The sequence below is a fragment of the Panthera onca genome, chromosome D2, assembly GCF_046562875.1.
Source record: "Panthera onca isolate mPanOnc1 chromosome D2, mPanOnc1 haplotype 2, whole genome shotgun sequence".
Taxonomy (NCBI): Eukaryota; Metazoa; Chordata; class Mammalia; order Carnivora; family Felidae; genus Panthera; species Panthera onca.
The window spans coordinates 25598875-25626105 of record NC_138349.1 but is presented as its reverse complement, the minus strand read 5'-3'; the positions used below and the strand labels follow the sequence as shown (position 1 = coordinate 25626105).

At 39.5% G+C, this 27231-nt stretch overlaps 1 protein-coding gene and 1 long non-coding RNA gene across 3 annotated transcripts; one reads left to right on the top strand and one right to left on the bottom strand.

The window, feature by feature from the left end:
- Positions 1-699: 699 nt before the first annotated feature.
- LOC132684940 (uncharacterized) lies at positions 700-18699 on the bottom strand. The gene is made up of 5 exons (XR_009612880.3): positions 18546-18699; positions 17836-17894; positions 7014-7082; positions 6131-6383; positions 700-1669 (listed from the first exon to the last, which is right to left on the bottom strand). It is a non-coding gene; the product is annotated as an uncharacterized LOC132684940 (long non-coding RNA).
- A 258-nt stretch (positions 18700-18957) lies between these two features.
- On the top strand, positions 18958-22604 carry SFR1 (SWI5 dependent homologous recombination repair protein 1). 2 transcript variants are annotated; one of them, XM_060641572.2, is made up of 4 exons: positions 18958-19169; positions 19762-19883; positions 20489-20899; positions 21955-22604. In XM_060641572.2, the coding sequence occupies exons 2-4, from the start codon at positions 19788-19790 to the stop codon at positions 22144-22146; spliced, it is 699 nt and encodes a 232-aa protein (XP_060497555.1). In that variant the 5' UTR covers positions 18958-19169; positions 19762-19787; the 3' UTR covers positions 22147-22604. The 2 variants fall into 2 exon arrangements, with proteins under 2 accessions (XP_060497555.1, XP_060497556.1); XM_060641573.2 differs by lacking the exon at positions 19762-19883 and having other exon boundaries at positions 19057-19169.
- The last annotated feature ends 4627 nt before the right edge of the window (positions 22605-27231 follow it).

Below are 27231 nucleotides of genomic sequence, written 5' to 3'. Positions count from 1 at the left end.
GCTGTATTCCACTAACAGTGTTTATATTTGTGCAGCTCCATTTACCTGAACACACTTGAGAACCTTGCATTTCAGAAGGCAGTTAACAGCATTCGTCAAGAGGACAGACTAGACTTCAGAATGGGGAAGCCTGTTTGCACCTCAGAGACCTTCTCAGCCACACCTGAACTCAAAGATCATGATGTATCACCGGGTAGGAATGTTTTCAGAAAAGGACAAGTCCATATATTTGCTATTTTAAAATAATATTTAGATCTGGTGGATGGTAATCTCTAAACAACAACAAAGATGGGGGATAGAGGAAGAAAAAATAATTGAGGATACTTGAGAACTCCTGTGACCTCCATGCACAAGAGTGTGATATAGGAGAAAATCTGAACTAATGAATGAAGAGTTCACTTCTTGCTTCACAGTAACTCAAACTCAGGTAACACTGCTTTGTTGTATATACTGTTAAAGGCACTGTTTTATTGAATAAGCAATCATCATCATGTTTGTAGCATACAAATAGATGTTAAAATGTTTAACAATGGGTATTTGTGTACACACACACACACACACACACACACACACACACACACACTGGAATATTACTTAGCCATGAAAAAGAATGAAATCTTGCCATTTGCAACAATGTGGATGAACCTAGAGGGTATTATGCTAAGTGAAGTCAGTAGGAGAAAGACAAAAACTATATGATTTCGCTCATATGTGGAATTTAAGAAACAAAACAGATGAACATGGTTGGTGGGGAGAAGCAAACCATAAAAGAGACTCTTAACTATAGCGAACAAACTGAGGGTTGCTGGAGGGAAGGTGGGGGGCAGTTGGGTCAAATGGGTGATGGGTATTAAGGAGGGCACTTGTGATGAGCACTGGATATTGTATGTAGTGATGAATCACTACATCCTACTCCTGAAACTAATATTATGCTGTATGTTAACCAACATATTATGTTGTATGCTGTAATTTAAATAAAAACTTGAAACAATAAAAAAGGGAGGAAAAAAACAATGGTTTTATTTTTTATATAACCTGGTTTAAATGTTGGTAAGCTCATCTTGCCTCATGACAACTTTGAGCTGCCTCTGATGTTACTCTTGACTTTGGATTTCATTAGTTCTATTTATGAATTGTGTTAATATGACATGTTGGTCTTTTTGAACATATCCAAATATATCTGCTTTCTCTTATTCTAATATATAACCAACGCTCCCAGTATGTTGTTCTTTTCAACGACTAAAAAGTGGGTTTATCTCTAATCCAGTGCTCATGATTACACATCCAACAAAGTTCACTCTATGACCAAAGTACAGTCATTAGATTTTCTCCGTTAGTCCTGAGTACTTATAAGAAACCACTACTACGTGCTTCTTTGTAAGCTAAGGCAGGTGAGAACAGTTATCTACCTTTCCTGTCATGATGTTAGTCATTTCTGAGGTGCTTCCCTGAGGAATGGGGGGAGGAGTGGAGGAAAAATCTGCTGTCCAGACTGTCTTCAGGCTGAATATGGTCGATATTCACATATTAAGGTATACCAAGCCTTTTGAGATGACTGTGCCAGGAGTAAGAACTTGCACATCCTGTCTTGAGTCTTGTGATGATTCACAGCATGACTCAGAGATCTTCAGTGTGGGGGCTGAAGGTGGTTGGCCCAAGAAAGTCCTCCCTGAAACATTATAATAGAATATTTCACTGGAATATTGACATATCTTCTAACTGCCAAAGACAAATGCAAGGTAGGCTATCTCTGAAATTTCAGGCCTAGGAAGCAACTTCTTTTGCCCAGTACTTGGCCATAAATCCTTAACTTGATGTTACTTAACTTAAACCCATGGCTAATGACATAAAAAGAAACTTACATCCTCCGTGGGAAATAGCTATAGTTACAAAGAAGACAAAAATCAATCAGCAATGGGAAAGAATAATCATTATAGAAACTGTATCAAGCTAATTAAACTAAATACCAATGTAAACTAAATTCTACTGTATTGGTGGATACATGTCTTTACATATTCGTCCAAACCCATATAATGCACATCACAAAGAATGAGCCATAATGTAAAGTATGGATTTTAGTTAATGATAATGTATCAATATTGGCTCACAATTATAACAAAGATATCACACTAATGATGTAAGATGCTAATAATAGAAAAACTGTGGTTGGTCAGGAGAGAAGGTGAGGACATGTATGGGAACTCCATACTTTCTGTAAACCGAAAAGTGTTCTAAAAAATAAAGTATTAGTAAATAATTTTTTAATTCAATAAGTATGTATAATGTAGCTTCTATGTAGAAATGCCTGTTGCTACTTTAAAACTTCTGAATTCAAGAAAGAAGTAAATCTTGGAACATGAAGGGAAAGCAATTGATTCATGGGCTGCTTGTCTTTTGTTTTCATGGCTTTAAAAAAATAACACGCATACAGAAAGGTACACAAATTATAAATCTAGAAGCTTAATGAACAATCACAAAGTGAATATACACCATCTAGGGCAACAAATAGAACATTCATTGCCAGCCCTCAGCAAGTCTACTTTTCAGGAACTTGTAGTACCACAAATTAATTTTGTCTATTTTTGAAATTAAAATGGAATTATTTGATATGTATCTTTTGTGTATAACTTCTTTTGCTCAACACTATGTTTATGAGATCCATCCACATTGTCATGTGTAATTCATTTTTATTGCTGTGCAGCTTTCTGTTGTATGAATATATTACATGTTATTTATATACTGACATTTAAAATGCTTCAGACTTTGACTATCCTGAAAAATGCTGCTACAGATATTCTTATACATGCTTTTGGTGAACATGTGCACAAAATTCCTGCTGGATCTACACCTAGGAACGTGTTTACTGGGTGATAGGGTATGTTCACTTTTAACTTTAGTACCTAATTCCAGATATTCCCCAGGAGTTTACACTCCCACTAGCAGTGTGTAAGAGCTTCAGCTGTTCTAGATCCACACAAACACTTGCTATTGTCAGGCTTTTTCAGTTTTGCTATTTGGGTGGGTCTACAGTAGTATCTTATTGTGGCTTTATTTTTAATTTCCCTGATTACTAATGAGGTTTCCTACCTTTTTGTGTATTTATTGGCCATTTGGATATACCCTTTGGTGAAGAGCCTGTTCAAGTTTCATGGCCGTTTTTATTTAATTATTTTATTTATTTTTTGGGAGAGAGAGGGAGCGCACGTGTGCACATCATGCGTGCACGTATGCACATGTGTGCACAAGTTGGGGGAGAGACAGAGGAAGAGAGAGAGGGAGAGAATCTTAAGCAGGTTGCACACTCAGGACAGAGTCAGACATGGGGGTTTGATCCCACAGCTTTGAGCTGAAATCAAGTCAGATGCTTAACTGACTGAGCCACCCAGGTGGGTGTTTCTAAATGGGGATTGTTTGTCTTTTTCGTATTAATTTCCTTGATATTATCAGTTACATATTTTGGAAATAACTTCTCCCAATCTGTGGCATCTGTTTCAGTCTTAAATTTTTTTTTTTTATAAACTGAACACTTAATTTTTTCCTTAATGATCAGTGTGTTTTATCTCTTATATAAGAAACCTTTCTATTTCCCAAGGTCATAAAGATATCCTCTCTTGTAAGTCTCCTAAATTGTTATTTTTGAAACTTTCACATTTGGAACTGATTTTTGTGAATGGTATGAGTTAGGGGTCAAATTTAGTTTTTTCCCACATGGCTATCCAGTTGACCTAGTACTCTTTACTTAAAAAGATCATTCTTCCTACCATTTCTCTTTAGTGCTGTCTTTATCATAGATCAAGTCTCTTCTACATCCATATTTTTTTGGACTCTATTTCCCTGTTATTCATCTCTCCTTGCTCCAATTCGACACTGCCTATAAATCAAGATAACTAGGAGAACAAGTCATTCTTCTTTTTCTTTTTTCAATGCTTCTTGGCTGTTCTTGGGCCTTTACATTTTCATTTAAATTTCAGAATCAGCCTGCCAAACACACACATATATACAAACATTTTTAAATGTTCATACAAACTAGAATTTTTAAAAACTGAAATTGCACAAAATCCATATACCAATTTGAGGGAAATCAACATCTTTAAAATGTAGTCTTCCAATTCAGGAGCCTTGTCTATGCCTCCATTTATTTAGGTCTATGATTTCTTACAATAATGTGGTATAGTTGTATGTATTTTATAGGTTATGTTCTTTATAAACATACAGTTGATATGTTTTAACGTTTACAGTTTATATGCTTATATGTTTTATAAACAGAGTTTATATGTCCCTTAATTTTATACTCTATACATTTTATAGTTTTTTGTGTAGAGGTTTTTTTTTTTTTTTAATGTTTATTTACTTTTGAGAGAGAGACAGAGACAGAGCATGAGTGGGGGAGGAGCAGAGCGAGAGGGAGACACAGAATCCAAAGCAGGGTCCAGGCTCTGAGCTGTCAGCACAGAGCCTGACGCGGGGCTTAACCCCACGAACTGTGGGATCATGACCTGAGCCGAAGTCAGACAGTTAACTGACTGAGCCACCCAGGAGCCCCTTTGTGTAGAGGTTTTATGTCTTTCATACGTATTAATGTTTTTGATGCTATTAGAAAAAGTTTTTTTAAAATTTCATTTTCTATTAAAAGTTTAATAGATTGTTTTACTACTTTAAGTGTAGTATTTCATCTCACTATATTCTCATATTATTTAGAATAATTTATTTGTAGATTCTTTTGGGTTTTCTGTATAGTTAATCATATCATCTGCAAATAGTGAGTTTGGTTTTTTCCTTTCCAGTCCTATATTTTTTTTGCCTTATACTTTGTAATAAGAATTACATTATCATTCAGTACAATGAATATAAGTGATAAGAGTGAGCATCCTTGCTATTCTCAATTTTAAAGGAAAAGTTTTCAACATTTCACCATTATATTTATCATAGTTTTTAAATTAAATACTTTATTAAATAAGTTGTTAAACATTTGCTTTTATTTAGCCTGAATTAATGTTGAACTTTATCAAATGCTTTTTATTAACCATGTACTTTGTGTGTGTGTGTGTGTGTGTGTGTGTGTGTGAGACAGAGAGAGAGAGAGAGAGAGAGAGAGAGAGAGAGAGAGATAGCGTGCATGAGCAGGGGAGGGGCAGAAAGAAAGGTAGAGACAGGGTCTCACACAGGCTCCACACCCAGTGCACAGGGTTTGATCCCACAACTGTGAGATCATGGCCTGAGCCAAAATCAAGAGTTGGAAGCTTAACCAACTGAGCCACCCAGGCACTCCAACCCTCTATTTAGATGGGCATATAATTTTTTGGGAGGGCCAATATGGTGAACTGTGTTGATTATCAAGTGCTAAAACAGCACTGTACTCCTGTAGTAAACCCATTTTGGTTGTTCTTCTTATACCCTTCCTCATTTGATTTCTTTGTATAGGAATAAAAAAATAGTAAGATTCTAATTCCTTAAGTTCAAAGTTGATAGAGTATATTGTGATTTTGTGGACTAAAGGCTATGTTTGTGGCCTATTTAGCAATATCATGGCTCAGATACCTACAATAAGAGTTTTCCAGGAAATTCTTCCAAGAGGGTTCTAAAATTACTGAGAAATTTAGTTGGCTAAAGGCCAACCATTAAACTTTTCCTATATATCCAACTGTGGTCTGGATACAGAAGCCTTAGGAAGAGAGATCACTATTCCCAATTTTTATTAGGGTTTTTAGATTCACTTCACAGCAATAAAGTCGGCACTTGAGATAAGCAATTAATAAAAATATAAATAATGAAATTTTTTATGGTGATGGTCCTTAAATGTGAAGCATTACTTGCAAAAGTGAAATTGACTCAAACATAAGTGTTCATCCAGGCCTTCAGCAGTTTGAAGTATCCGGAGAAGCACAGACTTGGGTCTCAGAGTTCTTGCCATGTTCTTTACACCATTCTACTTAGGTCTAGATAATGAAATTTCCAAACTCTTTTCTTCCATGCCTCTGAATTAACATGGGAGACTTAACAGAGTAAACATAAAGTAACACTGAGCCACACCATATGATGAGGACTGCCCAAAGCTATATAGCAGATTGGGTTCCTCAAGTCCTCAGAAACTGGTCATGCCAGTCAACACGCAGAAATGTGCTAGACTTACCTACTTATCAAAAACAAACAATCGATAAGTTACTCTGAGCCTCAGGATTTCTGACAGGAAAGATGAGTCAAGATGTAGTCATTCGTGTTTCCCAAAGTTTGAGCAGCCACCTTGTTCAATCATTAGCTCTGAACAGCATGGTTCTCTCTTCTTGGGGATGACTAGCATACAGCATGGGATAAAGCAGGACATGTTTCCTCTGTTTCCCATTTCTTCTCACTCACTCTTTAGGGCATCTTCGTATAGAGTGACTCTAGAAGATACAGAAGTACTGATCCATTCATAGCATGTGCCACAAGTAACAGAAATATGCAGCAACCAAGATTTCAGCTTTTTAAAAATTCTGTATTTGTAAGGCAGTGTTCCTCTAATATAAGAGGGGGTTAGGAGATGAACAGTGAGGTTCTCCAAGGATATTTCAGTAAAGTCTTAAGGGTGCCTTAAAACCCAGGACACTAACGCTTCAGACAATGGGATGCTGGTAATAGCAGACCACGTGCTTCTGTAAGTGGTCAAGCATGCGGATGACATGGTGCTCTTTGTGGAACAGAATGAAATAAAGCCATATTTCATTTTGTCATACGAACTAAGAGCTATAATACTAACAAACGACCAAAGTCTTCCCACCTCCCCCCCCCGTAAAAAAAACAAAAAAACCTTTTATAAAACAAGTATTTGGTGAATGTTGAATAAACTTAAATCAGTTTACTGATGTTTCTTCTTAATATTCATTTGCTACCTATTCATTTATCTGTTATCCATTAGCAGACACAAAAGTTTTAAGAAGTGTATACAGAAAAAAAATTATAATTGGAAACATATTATTTCTTATTTTATTTTTTTTCTGCAAATTTAGAAAAGATCACCCTAATTTTGATCTTACCTGTAAAACACCTTGAACCAGCTCATAGGACACCACTGTTTTACTGGAGAACAATCTGAAAAAACTTGTCTAAATGAGAGATGAGAAAAGTTCTATGATCAAGCAGCAATCTTGTACCTCCCTGCCACTTTTCTCCATCCTCAGCTTTAAGGTATTCACCACCAGTGCCACCACCTTCACCACCATTATGTAGAGAGTTACTATCTGGCAAGTTCCATATTAAACTTTACCTGTATCATCATATTTAATAGAGTAGATATTATTACCCCATTCGATATATAAAGAAACACTTTTGGTGAGATTATCATTGCTATCAGTTTATAAGGGCAGAGTTGAGATTTAAATCCAGGTATATCTGACTCCAATGTCTCCTCTTCTCCTCCTCTTCCTCCTCCTTCCTCCTCCTTCCTCCTCCTTCCTCCTCCTTCCTCTCCCTCTCCTTCCTCTTCTTCCTCTTTTTTTTTTTTTTTTTTTTTTTTGTGTGTGAGAAAGAGAGGGCACAAGTGAGTGAGGGGCAGAGAGAGAAAGAGAGAGAGAAGTGGGGCTTACCTCACAGGGGGCTCGCACTCACCGGAAATGGGGCTCGAGCGCACCCAAAGCAGGGCTGTAACTCACAAACTGGGAGATGTGACTTGAACCAAAATTGGATGCTTAACTGAATAAGCCACTCAGCGCCCCCACTGTCTATTCTTTTAACCGCTACACTGTGATTAGTTTTTTATAACCCAATATACAGCAACGAGTAGAAAATAATAACCCATTTTTTAAGTCTGTCAATAAGGTGTTTAAAAACTACTCAGTTGGGGGTGCTAGGATGCCTTAGTTGGTTAAGCATCCAACTCTTGATTTTGGCTCCAGTCATGATCTTATGGTCCTGAGATAGAGCCCGGAATCAGGCTCTGTACTGGACGTGGAGCCTGCTTAAGATTCTTTCTCACTCTCTCCCTCTCCTCCTCCCCCGTCAAAAAACAACAAAACAGAACAAAAAAATTTCTCAATCATAAATCTATCACTCTATTACTCAAGGTGTTATCTGTACACTGTAATCAGGTTTATATACTTATAGAATGTATTTTATAGAATTAGTTGTAAAAAAAAATGTTGACTGAAAAGCAAGAAGGAAGATTCTTTAAGGATTTTTGTAAAGAAGATGAAATATAGCTCGAATACCATTTTTCCCCCTATGAAGCCTTCCTTGACTCAACCTTCTCAGAATTCCCTTAGCACTTTCCCTGTGCCCTTAGCACTTTATCTCCCAATTGAACCCCAAAAATCTGCTCAGTCTTATGCAGGTGCCGGGGATACAGAGATCAAATAACTAATGGTAAAAATATGTATTATTTCACAGCTACAGGGTGCCGTGAAAAAGGAAGGGCAATTAACCAGCTAGAAGGTGAGGATGGGGAGGGGAATAAAAGAACATGGGCCACTGGGAAGGAAGTGAGAGAGGCTGGGGATTTTGACCCTTGATTCTAGTCTTGAGGTGGGAGGAGGAATTAGGCTGCTCAAAGTGTATTTGTACGGATGCACATGCACATGTTGTGCCTGTGTCTTCCAGGCAGAAAGACCAAGCAAGATGATGAGGAGTCTGGTCTGTTTTGGCAACTGCAAGTACATGATTAGAGAAGGCCTGTGTGCAGGGTGTGTGCTGCAAAGTGGTTGAGGATGAAGCTGGGAAGTTGTGACCGATTTTGCCTGGCTTATTTCTTTAGCATTGTATTTTAAGGTTGGATAGTATTCCATTTGTATGCGGAAACCACATTTTGCTTATCCACTCATCTGCTGATAGATGTTTGGGTTGTTTCCACCTTTTGGTTGTAATGAGTAATGTTGGTATATAAATATGCTGGTATATAAATATCTGTTTGAGTCTCTGCTTTCAATTCTTTGGGGTATATACCAAGAAGTGGAATTGCTGGATAATATGGATGTTAAAAAAATGCAATCTTGCCTCCTGTGCGTCTCCTTTACTGTGCTTGCAACACTTCTGACACCTCTGGTCACCAAATGCAAGGTTTTGTTTCCCACACTAAGCAATTCTCTGTGTCACCAGCTGGGTCCTACAATTTAACTCAATTCTGACACCATCTGCCTGGAAATAGCATCAGATCTCACAAGTGAAAGGCTCAATTTCAGGAGACTGTTTCCTACTACAGATGCCAGTCATAAGTTGTAGGTTCCCAGGTTACCCAAACCTCTGTCCAACTTGGCTACAAAGTAGAGGTTCCTGTGACCTCCTACCCCTTGGATTCAATTATTTGCTATAGCAGCTCTCAGAACTCAGGGAAACACTTACTTGTGTTTACCAGTTTATTAAAGGACATGATAAGGGATGCAGATGAACAGCCAGACTAAGAGATGCATTGGGTGAGGTCTGGGAGGGTCCTGAGCACAGGAGCTTCTGTCCCTGTAGAACTGGGGTATATCACCCTCCTGGTACGTGGATGTGTTCACCAACCTGGAAGCTCTTCGAACCCAATACTGTTGGGATTTTATGGAGGCTTCCTCACATAGACATGATCAATTATTAATTCAGCTTTTAGCCCCTCTCCCCTCAAGAGAAGTCGTTGGGGGAGAGGGAGGTGCCTGAGAATTCCAAGCTTCTAATCATGGCTTGGTCTTTCTGGTAACCAGCCCCCATCAGTAATTTAAAGGGCACAGTGACAGTTCTGCCTGCTGTTAATATTCTCCCATCCCCACCCCTTACTCTATTAGATTGCCACACTATAACTCTCTTTTTTTACTTTGTTTGGGATTTTCACCTTTTGAGCTACTGATTAATCATTTATCATTAAATTTATCCACTCAAAACATATTTATTGAGCACCTCTGGTAAGCATCAAACGTTAATAAAAGTAAGGGCATGAATTCCAGAAGATGACAGTAAAAGCAGAGTAACCAGGAGTGTGTCCTGTGGTGGCAAGTGGCAGGTAGGGGGAGCTAGCCTGAAGTGCAGGGCTTGGGAGACTGGGATTTTAATGACATGGGAAGGCTGCTGAGAGGAAGGAAAGGTCATTGAAGAAAAAGAATCCTCCATGTAACAAATTTTCCCAGGGCTCATACTGATTGAATCTATGTGATAAATACTGATATGTCCAATTTTCTTTGTTAACTCCTAAAAAAAATGTATTTACTTTTCTATCTTTAGCACCTAGCACATCTTCCATAGCGCCATATTAATGGTTGTTTCTACAGGGAATTCTACATGTAACTTTAACTGTCTATGAACTAAGTAATGGTCGAAACTGGTAATCTCAGGCGAACCAAAATGTGCCCAAACTGTAATTAGAAAAACTCAGAGCTAGAAAAGATCACTCTTCTCTCTACAATTCATAGATGAGAAAACTGAAACCCTAAGATTTCACTGAATCTGCCAAAGTCACATAGTACGTTGTTAGTAGCGGGGTCCGTAAAGAACTCTGCTGCTCTGATTCCATTTGTATGGAATCTCCTGCTGCGTCATATTTCCAGCAGGATGAATGAATCTGAGAAAAACCATTGTAAATGTCAATGTGTATCATTGTACTTACCGAAACTTGTATTCACACAAAAATCCCAAATGACTTTCCTATTTTCTCCAATTTGAACTGACAACCCATGATTATGCCATGTTGAAGAAACCTCACCTTCCCAATTTGTGACCACAGCCCATCTCATCCCCAATTCACTGCACACAACAACAAAATTCAACAAAGAGAAGGTTTGGCATGCTAAAGACAAATGAAGTTAGGTCTGTGGCTTTACAGCCTTATTCAGTTAAAATTTTACCTTCTATAAAATGCAGCTTATCTAATTTATAAGATATACTCAGGTCTAACCTGTTATTATGATATTGCACCCATCGTAAGAAAGTGTAGGTATATCTATAACGCGTGTTTACATCTTCATTAATCATGGAGTCTTGAACTTCTATAATCCTTTTTATTCAATTGTATCAAAGGTCTTAAAGAACGTGAGGTACGCATTTCTCATTAAGGAAGAAATCATGATTTTCTCAGAATATAGCCTCACTAGTGTGCCCAGTTTTCGTGGTGTTGGAGCTATGTGGACCTCAAAACCCAGGTTAAATCTGCAAAATAACTTGTAGTATGGCATACATAAGCCTAGTAATCAGTAATGTTATAAAAAATAGTGTTTTAAAACACAGGTTTTGTTCTCCTTAAAAGCAAGAAACATATAGTAAAGATGTCTCCCTTCCTCCTTTCCCCTCTCATTCTTTCTTCTCCTACAGAATTCCTGGCACTGAATTTTGAACTCTTGACCACGAGTTCAGTTATGAACATAGTGACTGGGGAAAGCTTCCTATAATCTTAGCTTGAGCAGTTATTGATGGGTTTATAAGGTTTGCCTTCAGAGCTGTAATTAGTATGCAAATGTTCAGTTTTAGCTTTGTAAGTACAGACTTAGGATGGTTCAACTTAAGATTTCTCAACTTTATGATGGTGCAAAAGTAATATGCATTCAATAGAAACTGTACTTTGAATTTTGAATTGTGATCCCTACTCTCTCCTGATGCTAAGCAGCAGCAGGCAGCCACAGCTCCCGGTCAGCCATGTGATCACGAGGGGAAACAACCCACACACTTAAGACCATTCTGTACCCATACAACCATTCTGTTTTTCCCTTTCATTCAGTACAGTATTCAATACATTAGACGAGATATCCAATACTTATGAAATAGATGATCTTGCCCAACTGTAAGCTAATGTAAGTGTTTTGGCACATTTAAAATAGGCTAGGCTGCTAGCATGTTCAGTAGGTTAGGTGTATTAAATGTATTTTCAACTGAACGATATTTTCACTTTACAATGAGTTTATCAGAATATAACTCCATTATAAGTAGAGGAAGATTTGTACTTCCATTACTTCCCATAATCCTAAGATGTAGTCTTTCAAATCTGTAATAATATGCCATTTTCACTCCTTAAAATCAAGTCACTTCAGGTACTGGCCTACCACATCTACTGTTTGATATCTGTGGATTTCTTTTTCTGAAATGAATGCTCTTCATAGAGTTTCTTTTGGGAGCTTAATCACATTTTCAGCACAGAAGAATTCTCTTTAGGTTAAGGGGATCAGCAAGTCTGATTCTTTCAAACTATAAAAATGAAAATATTCATAGCAGATTATATTGGGGGATAAAATTGGTTTGGTTAGGATTGATTCATTCCGAAAAATAGTGACTGAAAATAAACTGTTATCCCTATAGACACTTATTGGCATGAAACAAAGTCAGCTTCACATACCTACAAAACTAAGGGAAACAGCTCTGAGTGAAGATAATATGTACTGGTAAAGCTGCTTTTTAAAAAAGAGGAACATCTTGCCAAAGATTCAAACTCATTCCTTTTGGGGCAGCTTAATTGCACAAGCTTTATGTTAATTATTGTTATATTAAAGATTTGGCAGTTTTACAAAAATCTTAAACTTGTATGTGCAGGTTTAAAATGCCCTATTTCAACGGCCCAGAGTTACGCTAGGAAAGCATTTCAGAAAATGGCAACCTATAGTAATGCTTTTTTGTTTTTAAAAATCCTACGGGCAGCTTATAATTCATAGTCTCATAGGAATTTGCTTAACAAATGTGGACGTGATTAGTTGCCTGCTTTCCAAAACCCAAACCTGTGTTCTTTGGTATCATGATATGCTATCTGCCAAATGACAGGCTTTCAAAAGTCTAAGAAGACCGTGTCTGCTGGTCAGTGTTATCTGTGTATTTGGTATGAATTCTACTCACAGTAGACCTTTGGTAACATAGAGGTTGAGTTTTCAATATCCAGCACTCACAGAAAGGCATAGATTCACAAGTTATAACACAGTGTAAGGAAGAGGGTAAACAGTGCAAACTAAGCCATCATTTCCATGTACTATGGACTACTGGAAAACAGTTGAGTAACATTCTCTTGATTAAAAAAAAAAAAAAGATAAAGGAAAAGTTTGTAAATGGCTCTAAGAAAAGGATAATTTGACTCAGAGCCAGTCACTTACATTGAAAAGGGAAAAATAACTGAGATGATGTAGGTACTTGAAAGCTGTGATAGTAGTAACTAGAGTGGCACATAAGGGGAAAACTTGGGGAGGTGGGAGGTTTGGCAAGAGTTTGAGTTAAAGGTGCTCATTGTTGAAGGAAAACTATTGTCTTAATTTTGGGTTAATGAAGTTTAAATAGATGGGTGGAGTCTTGGAGGATCAGGTCAGGATTAATGTAGCTATATTTGATGCTTCTTTTCCAAGATCCTATTCATGGGAAACACATATTTTCACTATTAAAAAATGGTGGTACCATTTGCCAGGTGAGGGTCACCAGCATCATCATCAAGTTTCACGCATTATTTTTTGGTGGCCACAGAGGTGTGACAGAGTGGAGATCTGGGTAATGCTGAGGTCACTGACAAGTTAGGTATGGCGTGGGGGACATGGGCATGAGGATGTCTTGGAGGTGGAAGAGAGAGAATCAAGGAAGAGTTGCCTTTGCTCAAGCCACCTCCCCCATCTTTGATAATGTCTTTCCAGTGGATCCTCCCTGGGGATTTAGACCTCTGTGCCAGGTGCTCTGCGTTCAATGAGTTTGGTACTGCTCATAAGGCCCATGATGAAAATCTAAGGCATTTTATGTAGCCTTTGGGAATGGTGGGAAAGGGATGAAGTTTCAAACTAGCTTTCAGATCATGAATTGGACCAGAACATTTCTGGTTGTAGGCTGACTCACAGATTTTCTCTACTACTATATCTATCATCAAAGTTTGCCAAGGGGTTAGAAGAGCAGATGAAAAAAAAAAAATCAATAGCATCCTAGAACATGGTAGAATGATCTCTTAACTCCTTATTTTCCTGGTACAATTAGACAGTCTTGCTTCTCCATCTAAAAAATATCATCAAGAAGAAAGCTTTTAATATAAAAGCTTTTAATATAAAAAGACTGAAACAGTAACGAGAAGCAAGGATAGCAAAATGCATTGACTTCTTTGCCAGCACTTCAAACAGATTTCAATACTGTGAAATTATCTTGGGAGTTGTTATCTCTCAAACTTCAGGTAGTTAAGGATGATTATAAGACATGTTCTGTTGCTTAAGGATTTGCTGACATCTAATGCCTTTTTTCCTCGAAATGAATGCAGCAGTAACATTTGAGTTAATAAAGGATCTGAGAAAAAAATGTGGCCTTTAGCTATACTTTTATTACCATTACCTTTCCACAGTCTTAACTCCTCTGCCACGACCCTCCCACCCACACACTATCTACCCCCTTCCTCACCATTATTAATCTAACCTGAATCACTCTATTCTTCTCCAAGAGAACACACCCCAGTAACAACAGTGAATCACAGACACTTTTGCTTCTTTAGTCTCTAACGAACTTGACAAAATGCCAGATCTAATAAAATAAGACAGGAACTTCAGGTGAAAGGAGCTCTGTAAGGTTCTTGTTCAGTATCCTACCCTCAATATTAGTTACCAGATGAGTTTTCTAGTCTTGCAGTGGACAAGTTTTTATCACACTAATGGTACTGCCCCTCCCCATATTTTCCTGCTCTAAGTAGCCATCCTACTCAGTAAGGCAACCTCTCAGGCATGCCTAATAGCTAGCTAAGTCAAGGGCTCTTTCATCTTGAGGGTGAAAAAAAAATCGGTTTGGGGCACCTGGGTGGCTCAGTTGGTTAAGCACGCAACTTCGGCTCAGGTCACGATCTCATGGTTCGTGAGTTTGAGCCCCACGTTGGGCTCTGTGCTGACAGCTCAGAGCCTGGAACCTGCTTCAGATTCTGTCTCCCTCTCTCTCTGCCCCTCCCCTGATCACACTCTGTCTCTCTCTCAAAATAAATGAACGTTAAAAATTTTTTTTTAAAAAGTCCATCAATTACATATTATAGAATTCTATATGAGATCTTTCAGTAATAGAGAAAAGAAATAGAAATAGTTTGTCAGTTACGCAAAGGGAAATTTGTAAGATAACAGAGCACTAAAACACATCTTTACCATGGATAAATCTATGAGAATCAAATTCATGGCAAGAGAAACATACAGGAGAGTTTTTGAAGATTTTCTACTTATATACAAATGTCAGAAGAAATACTGAAAGCTAGTTAAGAGAATTTAGTAGACTTTATCTGAGTGTTACAAATGTATATTAAATTTTGTTTAACCTGCCCTAATGCACAATATAAATCAATTTAATCGTGTGGATTTTACACAATACCTCACCCAAATGGATTTTAATCCTGGTTTTAAAAATGTATATTTTTCATTGTTAAAAAAATATCTATGGACGCTAGCTATATCTGCATGATATAAAAAATTGTGTTAATACACAAAAGTCAGTGGAATGGAATTTAGGTCACCCTGTTAAGATTTTTAAAATAATGCTACAGCCAAGAATTTAAAAAATAAATCCAGAAAATGAAATTTTAAATTGTGGCTTAAACGTGTGTGTGTATGTGTGTGTACGTGTGTGCGCGTGTGTGTTTATATGGAGAAAGGGAGACTATTTTTTTCTTGCTATTAAAAAATGAATAAAAAACCCTCATAAAGATTTTTAGGCCTATGTCATCATCCCACTGACAATAATCACAGACAAGAACTGGAAGGAGCATTTTACCACTCCCTGGTGAATAACAAAGTAGCTAACAGTAGCCTTGGGTATTGGAGAAATTTAAAAACACAGAGAAACATACTGCCTTAGGTTAGTATTAATTACTATTATCATTGAATTCTATTGTTCAAATTATTCTCTATGGCAGAGTCAGGCAGGAGTCCTTGCCTTCTGGCTCTCTAGGGCTGTATTTTTCCCAGCCTGAAAAGTTTCAAGTAACAATGGCCTGTGTCACAAACAACAAACCCCTTAGGAGCCAATAGATTTCGGGCTCCTAAAGACACGGAAGTGTTTGCTAGGCCTTATGTAAAGGTATAATGAAAACTATGAGGGGCTATATTCCAGACCCTCTACACAAAGTTGAAAATGGAAGGTATGTTTCTATTTGGGAATGTCACGAGAGTTAAGTAAAATACCAAACTTAACCCTGGGAAGATTGTTCAGTTCTAACAGTACATGGAAGTCAGAGATGTAGGTCAACAAATGCGCATTTCTGAAATACAGGTTTTCCTGAGCACTTATTCTGAAGTTCTTTGAAAATCTGGCCAAAACAATCCCATTTAATATACCAGTTCACATAATAAGCAAGTCAGAACATTTGCAAGGCAAGGTGTTGTTTTCCTTTATGCAGCCAGGAAAAACGCAGCTCTGAGCTTAGGCTGTCATGATAAAAGGATTTTGGAGCAGCTGATTTTAGAGAATCATAAAAACAACCCAACCTTATGCCCCAAGGTATAAAGAATATGCAGAGTCTGCATTGTGCTTCTGGTGTCAGGACAAATCATTCTGCTTTTTTCAGTGTAACTGATGCCAATGGATGAGTAAAGAGAGAAATAAATGTACAGACAGACCTGTGGCTTGGTGAGGTGAATAACACCTGTATCAGAAAATCATGAGTTCTCCCTTTCATTTTGTAACTTCCTTGAGGTTAATTTATATAGTTTTTGAAAAATTTAGAAAAAGTGGAATATGTATTATTAATTATATACGGAGGCACCACATTTTCTGCTATTTTTGGCTTAAATTACATAGGATCTTATAGATGACAGCATCTTCAAAAAAAATCTGGCCTTGGGGCGCCTGGGTGGCTCAGTTGGTTAAGCGTCTGACTTCGGCTCAGGTCATGAACTCGCGGTCCGTGAGTTCGAGCCCCGCGTCAGGCTCTGTGCTGACAGCTCAGAGCCGGGAGCCTGTTTCAGATTCTGTGTTTCCCTCTCTCTCTGACCCTCCCCCTTTCATGCTCTGTCGCTCTCTGCCTCAAAAATAAATAAACGTTAAAAAAAATTAAAAAAATAAAATAAAATAAATCTGGCCTTTTGGGGGCGATAAGTGAAAGGGTGAAAGAATTATGTGATGCATACCTTTAAGTGTATTTATTTTGAAAGAGAGTGAAAGCGAGAGAAAATGAGTGGGGGAGGGGCACAGAGCGACGGAGGGAGGGAGGGAGGGAGGGAGGGAGGGAGGGAGGGAGAGAGGGAGAGGGAGAGGGAGAGGGAGAGAGAGAGAGAGAGAGAGAGAGAGAGAGGCTCAAAAGCAGGCCGTCTGCTGTCGGCCAAGAGCCTGATCTGGGGCCTGGACTCATGAACCGGGTGAGAAACCAAGAGTCTGACACTTCACCGAATGAGCCACCCAGGCGCCCCTATGACACATACCTTTATATGAGGGAATGGTGACTACAGTTGCATATATAAAATCACAACTAGTGAGTGCTTCCCCTGTCATGAATTCTCATTTAATTCTCCAGTCCCTAGGAGGGCGGTGCTATTGTGCCTATTTTACAGATAAGGAAGCCAAGGCACAGAGACAACTACCTTACCAAGCATATAAAACAATGTCAGGAGTTGAACCTAGGCAATTTGCCTCCAAGGTTTATATCCTTAATCACTGCACTGGGTTGTCTTCAGGTTCTATATTTAACCGCTTAGGACTCAGTTAATTCCTTGGGGTCCTGGCTACTTGTAAGCCATTATGAGACATTTGTAAAGAGAGAGAGTGTCAACATTCACAATGGCCGTTCATTAGGGTTGAAAACACTAGCTCCTTAAAAGTTCCCAACTCCCATGTGACTCAGAAATTACTAATTGTCTTTCCCCAAACCCAGTGCTCCACCCAATTTATTTAACTTTGCTGTTGCACAGCAACAGAACACCACCACCAGGAAGTGAGGGTTATTTTTTTAATGTTTTATTTTTTAATAGTAACCTTTGTGCCCAACGTGGGGCTCAAACTCACCAGCCCGAGATCAAGAGTCCCGAGAGTCCCGCGCTCTTCCCACTGAGCCAGGCAGGCACCTGCAGGAAGGTTATTTTAATTTTTTATTTATCTTGAGAGAGAGATTGGAAACGCTGACAGCCGGACACGCGGCTCGAACTCACGAACTGGGAAATCATGACCTGAGCCAAAGCCGGATGCTTAACCAACCCCAGCCACCCAGGCGCCCCTGAGGGTTATTTTAGAGGAATGCGCTGCCCAGTGTTCAGCAAGGGCCATCCCTGTCTCAAAACATCTGAATTCTGGACCAACACAAACTTACTTAGTGATTGGTCTGCTTCCCGCATAGCCCAAAGGGGCTACATTCTCACAGATTTGACCAGACTGGAAGCCAAACTAAAGAATTTAAAAATTGAGGTTTTCAGTAGAAAACCTATGACAGAACCGCCGTTGGCGGCAGCAAAGGCTGGAAATTAGCTCAACTGCATCCGCCGGGCCTCTTGGAGAGATTTCTAACATGTTTGGTTCTCAACCGGCCGCGTAACCCAGCGCTGCTCTTTTGTGGTCTCTGCCTCAGGAGGGCTTACAGCCTTGAATTTAACCCACAGCCGGCTCTGCGGCTTTTCCTCCCGCCCCGTCTGAGGAAGGACCATTGCTGTGGTGAGCGAGGGCGGACACCATCGAGAAGCAGGAAAATGGGCGGGCGGTGTCGGGGGGACGCTCAGACGTACTTCACAACACCAAAAAACCAGGAAGCTGGAAAAGAAGGCGAGGCCAGGAAAGAGGAGGGACAGGACGCCCAGGAAAGAAGCACGGGCCCCCTCCCGCCCCGCTCGGAAGCCGTCAGTCTTCCCAAGCTCAGCCGGGCCCGCCCCCGACGCCTGCGGAGGCTCGCGGCCACGCGCGCACAAGGCCACAGCTCTTTGGCGTTGGGCGGAGCAGAGCTGCGAGCGTCCTCCGACCCGGCCAATCACGCGCCTCTGTCGGCTCCGCGAGGCCCAGCTCAGCCTCCACCCCTTCACGGGCGCTCGTGGCCGCGCGCGCGCACGCATGCAGTCCCACCCTTCTTGGACGCTAGACCGCGCAAAACTGAACGCGTCGGTCAATCTGGCCAATCGTGCGTCTCTTCCGCCTCCCGTGAGGCCCCGCCCCTGGGACGGGACAGGCTGCGGCCGCGGCGGCGCGCGTTTTCTCCTCTGGGGGAAGGCGAAGGGAGGTAGCGTGCGGCAGCAGCGAATGTTTCAGAGCGGGTCTGCTTGGGCGTCGGTTGTGGAGTCGAGTAGAACTCCCTTTCCGCGGTCAGGGGACCTCTCAACCCCTCCTCAACCCATCCTCTGACCTGAGATCTTTCCAGGGTTAGTGTGGGTTTTCTGCTGTGGTGGAAGGAAGAAACTCCTCCCTGTCCCCAGCCCCCAGTAAAATTGATGCCTTTGTTTGAGGAAACAAACTTAGGCCAACTCCCTTTCAGGGTTTAATTGCTACTTGACACAGACGTGTATTTATCTGCGTTTGTGTTGCTGTTCCTCAGGCATGGTTTCTGGTCACAGAGTTTTTTAGGGTTTAAGGTAGTGTGACCTGGTTGATTATGTTTTCCGAGTCAAGATTTCAGTTATATTTCCTTTCATGGTAAAGGTGGTGTAAGAAATTAAAGAATTCCTGAAGAATTCCAAGGTGGTTGTTCTCCCCAGCCCCCACACGGCAGATTTGAAGATGGAGAGTGTTTACGCGAGGTGCTTGTTAATTTGCCCCGAAAAAAACTAGTAGTCTTAGTTATTTAGGAAGGTAAATGGAAAACTGTAGAAAGCCTAAGAATGAATCACAACTAAGTGAAATAGTTGCTGGCCTACTTGTGGCTGTTATATGTACAACAATAAGTTCTTTTACAAAGACTGAGTATATAAAGGTGTGGGTTAATTTTATTTACGTTCTGATTTTTTTTTTTTTTAGAGGTAAACCAAGATTTCATTTTCAAGATGGAAAGCCCATCCTACTCGGCTGTGATTTCACCTAGCACTCCACGGGACTGTGCCAATGCACCCTCTCCCTGTACAAGTAGTTCAAGAAAACAAGTAACGAGTATCTTACTTCTCTGAGTGGAGCTAGTCATTATTTCTAGGCATTGGGCCAGTAGTGGGTTTAATTCTACTGGAGGTTGTTAATTTACATAATGTGTAGATCAAGAAGTAGGTATTTTAGTAACTATTAAACAATTTCAGGTTTTTATTCTTAGCTAATGGGTTTGACTCCCTGCCCCCCCGCCCCCCCCCGATTTTCATCTTGAATCAATTATTTTCATTTAGTTTCAGATCAGGTTATTACAAAATTCCAAATTGAGGAAGTTTGAATCTGCAGTATTCTGAAGGTCTTTGGCGGCAGGATCTAGGTCTTTTCCTTAAGAAGCACTCATTAGTGTCAGGCACGTGCTAGTTGCTGAACAAATGTTTGTGAAGAACGGGATAAGTGTCTCAACACTATTTTAGAAGGGTGCTGACTTTGCTAAAATGAAAAGAATGAAATTAATGGGGCTTGCAGGAATTAAAGACATTTTGTGATGGTTAGATATATGGAGATATAAAGCCATCTAGTGGTGTCTCCTATTGTAAGGTATTTATTTCTAGTTGATTTACTTATACGAGAATGTTTCTCTTGATTAAGGTTTTGTGCTTTTTTCCAGCCTATGAGTGCAACACTTAGAGAACGATTAAGGAAAACAAGATCTTCATTTAATTCCTGTGATAGTGTGGTAAAACGTCTTAAAGTAGAGAATGAAGGGAATGATCAGACTTTTTCCAAGAAACCAGCATCTTCAACAGAAGAAAACTGTTTGGAATTTCAGGAAAATTTTAAACACACAGACAATGAATTTGAAGAAAGTACATATTTGAAAAATACCTTCAAAAATATCAGTGCAAGTGAATCTCAATCACTTGACACTGAGTCACGAAGTGATCTCCAAAGTGGCTTTGTGAATGAGGATCTTCCCAAACAAGGATTAAGTGAAGAAAGAGCAAAATTGGTGAAGCAGATTGAGGAGAAAGAAGACCTTCTTCGGAGGCTAAAACTGGTTAAAATGTATAGATCAAAGGTGAGAATAATTTCAGAACCATTTCTTTTTTTGTTTTAATTTTTAGATAAATGATAAGTAATTTCAAAGAGAAAATAAGTTTATTTTAGCACAATGAGCAGTAAGCCAAATATCCAGAAACCTGGCTTCCCACAACTGTAACCCAAATGTTAGTCATAGATTTAGAGGAGAGTAGGTCTCTCAACACCAGGTGCAACTCTAAAAATTGCCAGCTCTCATTTAATACATAGTAGAAGCTTTTCTCTCTAGTTTCCAGCCTGTAGGAAGTATTAGTACCAAAAGATAGATGCAAGTACAACGGCAACAGAAGTGACAGCTGCCAGTGAATGATTATAAAAGCTAAAATTGGGCCACAGAGTACAATAAAAAATATTTTTAGTAATAATCTTGTGTTCTTCCAAATTGTTAAAATGCTCCAGGTATTTTGTTTGCTAAAAACAACAAATATAAATTAGATTTTAGACTTCAGCCCAGATAGGTTGAATTCCATAGAAGTTGGGCACTTGGAAGAAGATAACCTTTACTTACCTGGATCACTCACAGGTACGTACGTAGTTCCTCCTCCTTCCCGGCAATGTGGAGTAAGTGGTAGGATAGTGTGTCTTATTTGCGGTCTTGAATTTTTAGGGTTTTACTAAATATAACTACTTGGGTTTTAATTTATATTTATATTAAGTTGAATATTTTCATTTTTTTTAAAGTACAGCTGTAATAAAGGTTTTGTTTTGTTTTGTTAACCTATATTGTTGCTTCTCTACATAGTTTTGTCCTACTTCATGATTTGATTTGTCCCTGAGGGTAAGTAAGGATGGTCTAGAGCTTGGACCAAGCAAAATGGAACTCAACCTGAGTTGACATTGTAACCATTCTACTTAAAACCATCCTACTTTTGCTTGAGTTAGAAGTCCCAATCCTGACCAAGTATATTACCCCTTAAACCTACTCAGTCGACTAATTTAACAACTTTCATTAAGTATGTTAAAAAAGTACATTAAAATGTTGAAGTATCTAGCTATTGACATATCTTTATTTATTTTATTTTTTTCCTATTTCAGAACGACCTGTCTCAGTTGCAGTTGTTAATACGGAAATGGAGAAGCTGTAGCCAGCTATTGCTTTACGAGTTGCAGTCGGCTCTGTGCGAGGAGAACAAGAAACTCAGCCTGACTCAGTTGATAGACCACTGTGGGTTAGATGATAAATTGCTACACTATAACAGAAATGAAGAAGAATTTATGGGTGTTTAATTCATAATTTTTTCTCCAGAATATTTTTGAGAATTCCCACTTAAAAGATACTTCATACATTCAATTTAAAGGGAAGGTAGAAACATAAGGGCTTAGAGAAAGGTATCTTGATGAATATCCATTTAGAGCAATTTATTTTGGTTATTTTAATCAATTTATTTTGGATAAATTTTCCAAAGATAACTTGACATTTAAAGAAACGTAAAAAAAAAATTAAATCATGTTTAAAAAATAATCTGGGCATTTCTGAAAGTCAATTTTAATACATTGTTTTGTTGGATAAAAAAGTTTTATTTTAAATGTTAAAAAATAGTTCAGTCTGAAGAATGTCTAAACCTAACGTGGTCTAAAAATGCCTGTCTGTGTCCTAAGTTTATGAACCTTGTTTCCATCTATTTGTCACATATTTCTATCTGGATGGTATAGCAGGTAATTAAACTTGTTCATATATCCAAATATTATATTCGTCCCTGTCTTCAGATTTGCTTTTTGTATTCTTCATGTCATTTAGTGAAATGGCTGTCTGTCTCTTGCAAAACAACATATCCTTATCCCCCACTTCAAGACCTACAAGGTCCTTCACATTCGTCTACTTTTCTAGCTTTTTCTCAGTTTGTAATGACTCCTCAGACAGAAACCCACATTGATAGTGTCATGTTTCTGGCTGCTGTGTTACCTGTGATGGCTGTACACAGAATATGACTCAAGCTGGCCCAGATGGAGAATTGAAATTGGGCTGAGGAAAAGAAAGCCCATCTTTTTTTGTGGCTGAAGCTGTTGTAGGTAAACTTGGAAGCAGAAAAGCTAGCATACTAAGGATAGTGTGTGATCTTACTAAGAAAGGCAGAGATGATAGATGGAGAGAGAGCTATGTAGATCAGTGGCTTGTTGGTTCTAACTTCCGGTCCTTCCTGAGGGCCTTCTGGATTTCTGCGTTTAGGTCCTTTTAAGGGCTAAAACAGCTTTACTTAGTTAAAAACATCTTGAAAGAAAGTACTTCCCTACTAGTAGGTAAATAGCCAATACCCCGAGGCCCTTCCTCCTCCAAGTGTACTCCCACGTTTTTTAAATTGTTTTTAATGTTTATGTATTTTTGAGAGAGACAGAGAGACAGAGCATGAGCGGGGGAGGGACAGATAGAGAGGGAGACACAGAATCCTAAGCAGGCTCCAGGCTCTGAGCCATGGACCTTGAGATCATGACCTGAGCTGAAGTCGGATTCTTAATCGACTGAGCCACCCAGGTGCCCCAAAGTGTACCCATTTTTGACCCAGTACTGCCCCATGATCTAACAAACTATTAATATTCGGCATAGCAGGAAACCTTCAGACCCTGGTCTTACATCCATTCTAATTGTTAAGTGTCCACCCCCCTCGCCACATACCCTTCTCTCACCACACAAATTCCTGCCTTCTATACACTGCCATTGTCATTAGTTGCTGTGAACCCAAGAGGACTGGCCTAGGCCTCTCATGGGCCTCCCGTGACCCTGAGATTCCTGAATAGGCATCCCTGGGAACCTGTGCTGTTTTGAGCCTATAAGCCTCCCCTGCTGCTTGCTGCTCAGCCAGAGGGCCTAAATGTGGCATGAGAAGTGGTTTCCCTAGCAATGGTACTGGCATTTGGCTGCAGCTACTCACTGTTGATTAGCACATCCCCTAAAGTCACCCTTACATGTCCACTTGGAGGAACTATAGCATCAGTGGGACTCTGGTTCTGGGAGAGTTGGGGACAGCAAATAGGCACCATAGTAATCTGCATTTCCAAGGCACTGGCTGGGTGCTAAGGGCTCCAGCAGCACAGTGGACATTCCTGCAACAGGCGGTGGGTCAAGGAACATGGTTCAGGCTTGTGGGACAGTTTGATACCCAAGATGCCCATGAGGCAGTACCCTTTTTACTCATTTGTTGAATTTCACCTCTATTTAATGGGATACATTTATTAAAAGATCACTGAATAATGTACTTAAAAACTTTTTTTTAATGTTTGTTTTTATTTATTTATTTTGAAAGAGAGTGGGAGACGGAATCCCAAGCAGACTCCACACCGTCAGCACGGAGCCTGATGCAGGGCTTGAAACCACAAACCATGAGATCATGACCTGAGCTGAAATCAAGAGTTGCGCACTTAACCGACTGAGCCACCCAGGGGCCCCTGAATACGGCTCAGGTCATGATCTCGTGGTTTTTGAGTTCCAGCCCCACATTGGGAAGCCTGCTTCGGTTTCTGTGTTTCCCTCTTTCTCTGCCCCTCCCCTGCTTGTGCTCCCTGTCTCAAAAATAAACATTAAAAAAAAATTTTTTTTTTAATTATCAGAATCCCAATTTTAAAGATGAGGAAATTTAAGATAGTTATTTAAAAAGTAAATAGTTATTGGGGTACCTGGGTGGCTCAGGTGGTTAAGCATCCAACTTCGGCTCAGGTGATAATCTCAATTCATGAGTTCGAGCCCACATCAGGCTCTGTGCTGACAATGCAGAGCCTGGAACCTGCTTTGAGTTCTGTGTGTCCCTCTCTCTCTGCCACTCTCCTGCTCTCTCTCCCTCTCTCTCTCTCAAAAATAAATAAACATTAGAAATTAAAAAATAAACTAAATAGTTATTTAAAACGCTAGCAACAGAGCCCTACTAAGCAAGTCCTGTGCTTAAAACTGTGCTGTATTTGACCCAATTAATTATCTTACTACTTTATAATATAGCTAATATTAAAAAAAATTTTTTTTAACATTTATTCACTCTTAAGAAGAGAGAGACAGAGCATGAGAAGGGGAGGAGAGAGAAAGAGGGAGACACAGAATCTGAAACAGGCTCCAGGCTCTGAGCTGTCAGCACAGAGCCTGATGCGGGGCTTGAACTCACAGACCGTGAGATCATGACCTGAGCTGAAGTCAGACGCCTAACTGACTGAGCCACCCAGGTGCCCCTGATAATATTTTAAAGGACTAGAAATATATAATTGCTATTAGTTCAGCAGAAGCTGAGAGGAATCAGTACCATGGACAGTATCAAGAGTGGGTTGGGGTGAATGACCCATGTGCTTTTCTGAAGCCAACCCACAAACCAGAAGATGTCTCCTGTTGAAAAGTGCTGCTACTAGAATATAGCTTGAGACCAGAGATTTCTGCTAATCTCCATTCTAAGCCTCAAAAAATGAGGCTCTCAAGCAGAGATTGAATTGTTAAGAGTCACCCAGGGTGGCCACTGAGAAATAGAAATTACATAGGCTGTTAAGATCTAGGAATTCACAGTGAAATTTGTGGCAGTGACTATTAGCAAATGGAGCCTTCAGGCAACTAATATGGGTGGCATGGAATTTATATCACTAGAAAAAATGGAAAGAACAAAAAGCCTAATATAACCATGGTTACTCAATCCAACAGGACAGAGAACTTCTGACAATCTCATCATAAGTTATCAAGTATTTGTATTCTTTTATTATTTTTTTAAGTTTATTTATTTTGAGAGAGAGAGCATGCGTGCCAGTGGGGGAAGGGCAGAAGGAGAGCGAGAATCTCAAGCAGACTCTGCACTGTTAGCACAGAGCCTGATGTGGCCTCAAACCCACAAACCATTGAGATCATGACCTGAGCTGAAGTCAAGAATCAGATGCTTAACTGACTGAGCCCCCCAGGGGTCCCCCAAGTTTCTGTATTCTTAACACACTTCTCCAACCTTGGGTCTACCCTCCCACCCCCACAATCACCTCCACAATCACCCCACAATCTCAGAGATAATTCTGAAGGAACCCAAATGTAGAGAATGTTACCAATGGGCACTTTTCTGCTGAATCAGTCAAATCAACTACTCGAGGAGTCATTCTGGTACTAAGGAGGTGAGTCCTCAAAAATGATGTTGGGCCTGTGGGGTGTCTGAGTGGCTCAGTCAGTTAAGCATCTGACTCTTGATTTTGGCTCAGATCACGATCTCACAATTTTGTAAATTCAGGCCCTGCATCGGGCTCTGCATCACACAGAGCCTGCTTGGAATTTTCCCTCTCTCTCTCTCTGCCCCTACCCCACTCGTGCTCTGTCTCTCTCAAAATAAATAAATAAACTTGAACAAAAACAAAACCAAAAAAACCCCATTGGACCTATTATTTCTCTTACCATTCCTATTGATCAGTATACAGGTGATCAATTATGGTACTATCCTGGAAGTTTCTAAATAGAAGATTTTAAATCTCTTAAAGATTTTTTTCTAAATAGGTTTTATAATAATAGCTCTCTTGCTTTCCCTACACCAATGATCCCAATGGTATCATCTTGGAATGCAACAGTCCAGGGCAAAGCAGCTTTCTGACCATTTAATCTTCTCTTTATTTCATTATCATCATCTATTACAATGAATATGAAATATAGAAGATTATGTTATGTTTATATAGAAGAAAATATGTAGCAGGATGCTTGGGTGGCTCAGTCGGTTGAGCAACCAACTCTTTGATTTCAGCTCAGGTCATGATCTCATGGTTTGTGAGATCAAGCCCCACATTGGGCTATGTTGACAGCGCAGAGCCTGCTTGAGATTCTCCCTTTCTTTCTGCCCTTCCCCCAACCCCTGTCTCTCTATCAAAATAAATAAACATTAAAAAAAATATGTTGTACTTTTCAAATGACTTAAGGCTTGGTAAAAGTAAACAGTTCACTTTGTTTTCAGGCTAGAATAGGGAATGATCTTATATGTTCTGATAGTTGTTTTCTTTTTTCAAAAGTTTACTTATTTATTTTGAGAGAGAGAGAGCAAGAGAGACAGAACAGGGGAGGAGCAGAGAGAGGGAAAGAGAGAATCCCAAACAGGCTCCATGCTGTGCATGGAGCCCGATGCAGGACTCTGTCTCACAACCATGAGATCATGACCTGAGCCAAAATCAAGAGTTGGCCACTAAACCGACTGAACCACCCAGGTGCCCCCTGGTAATTTTTTTTTCTGATTACATAAATCCTTGCTGAAGAAAACTTAATACAGAAAAGTATGAAAATCATCCATTAACTCATAAGTTTTCTGGTAATTTCATAAAGTTACAAATGCCAGTAGTGGCTAAAAATTTTTTGTCTTTATGACCAAAATTAAGCCTAAATGAGTTAAATAG

What these genes read in the sequence shown, in the direction of transcription:
- SFR1 (XM_060641572.2), top strand. Translation starts at nt 19,788, where the DNA reads ATGGAAAGCCCATCCTACTCGGCTGTGATTTCACCTAGCACTCCACGG. An exon ending in CAAGTAGTTCAAGAAAACAA is followed by an intron (nt 19,884 to 20,488) that starts GTAACGAGTATC and finishes GCTTTTTTCCAG; the next exon opens with CCTATGAGTGCAACACTTAG. An exon ending in TTAAAATGTATAGATCAAAG is followed by an intron (nt 20,900 to 21,954) that starts GTGAGAATAATT and finishes TTCCTATTTCAG; the next exon opens with AACGACCTGTCTCAGTTGCA.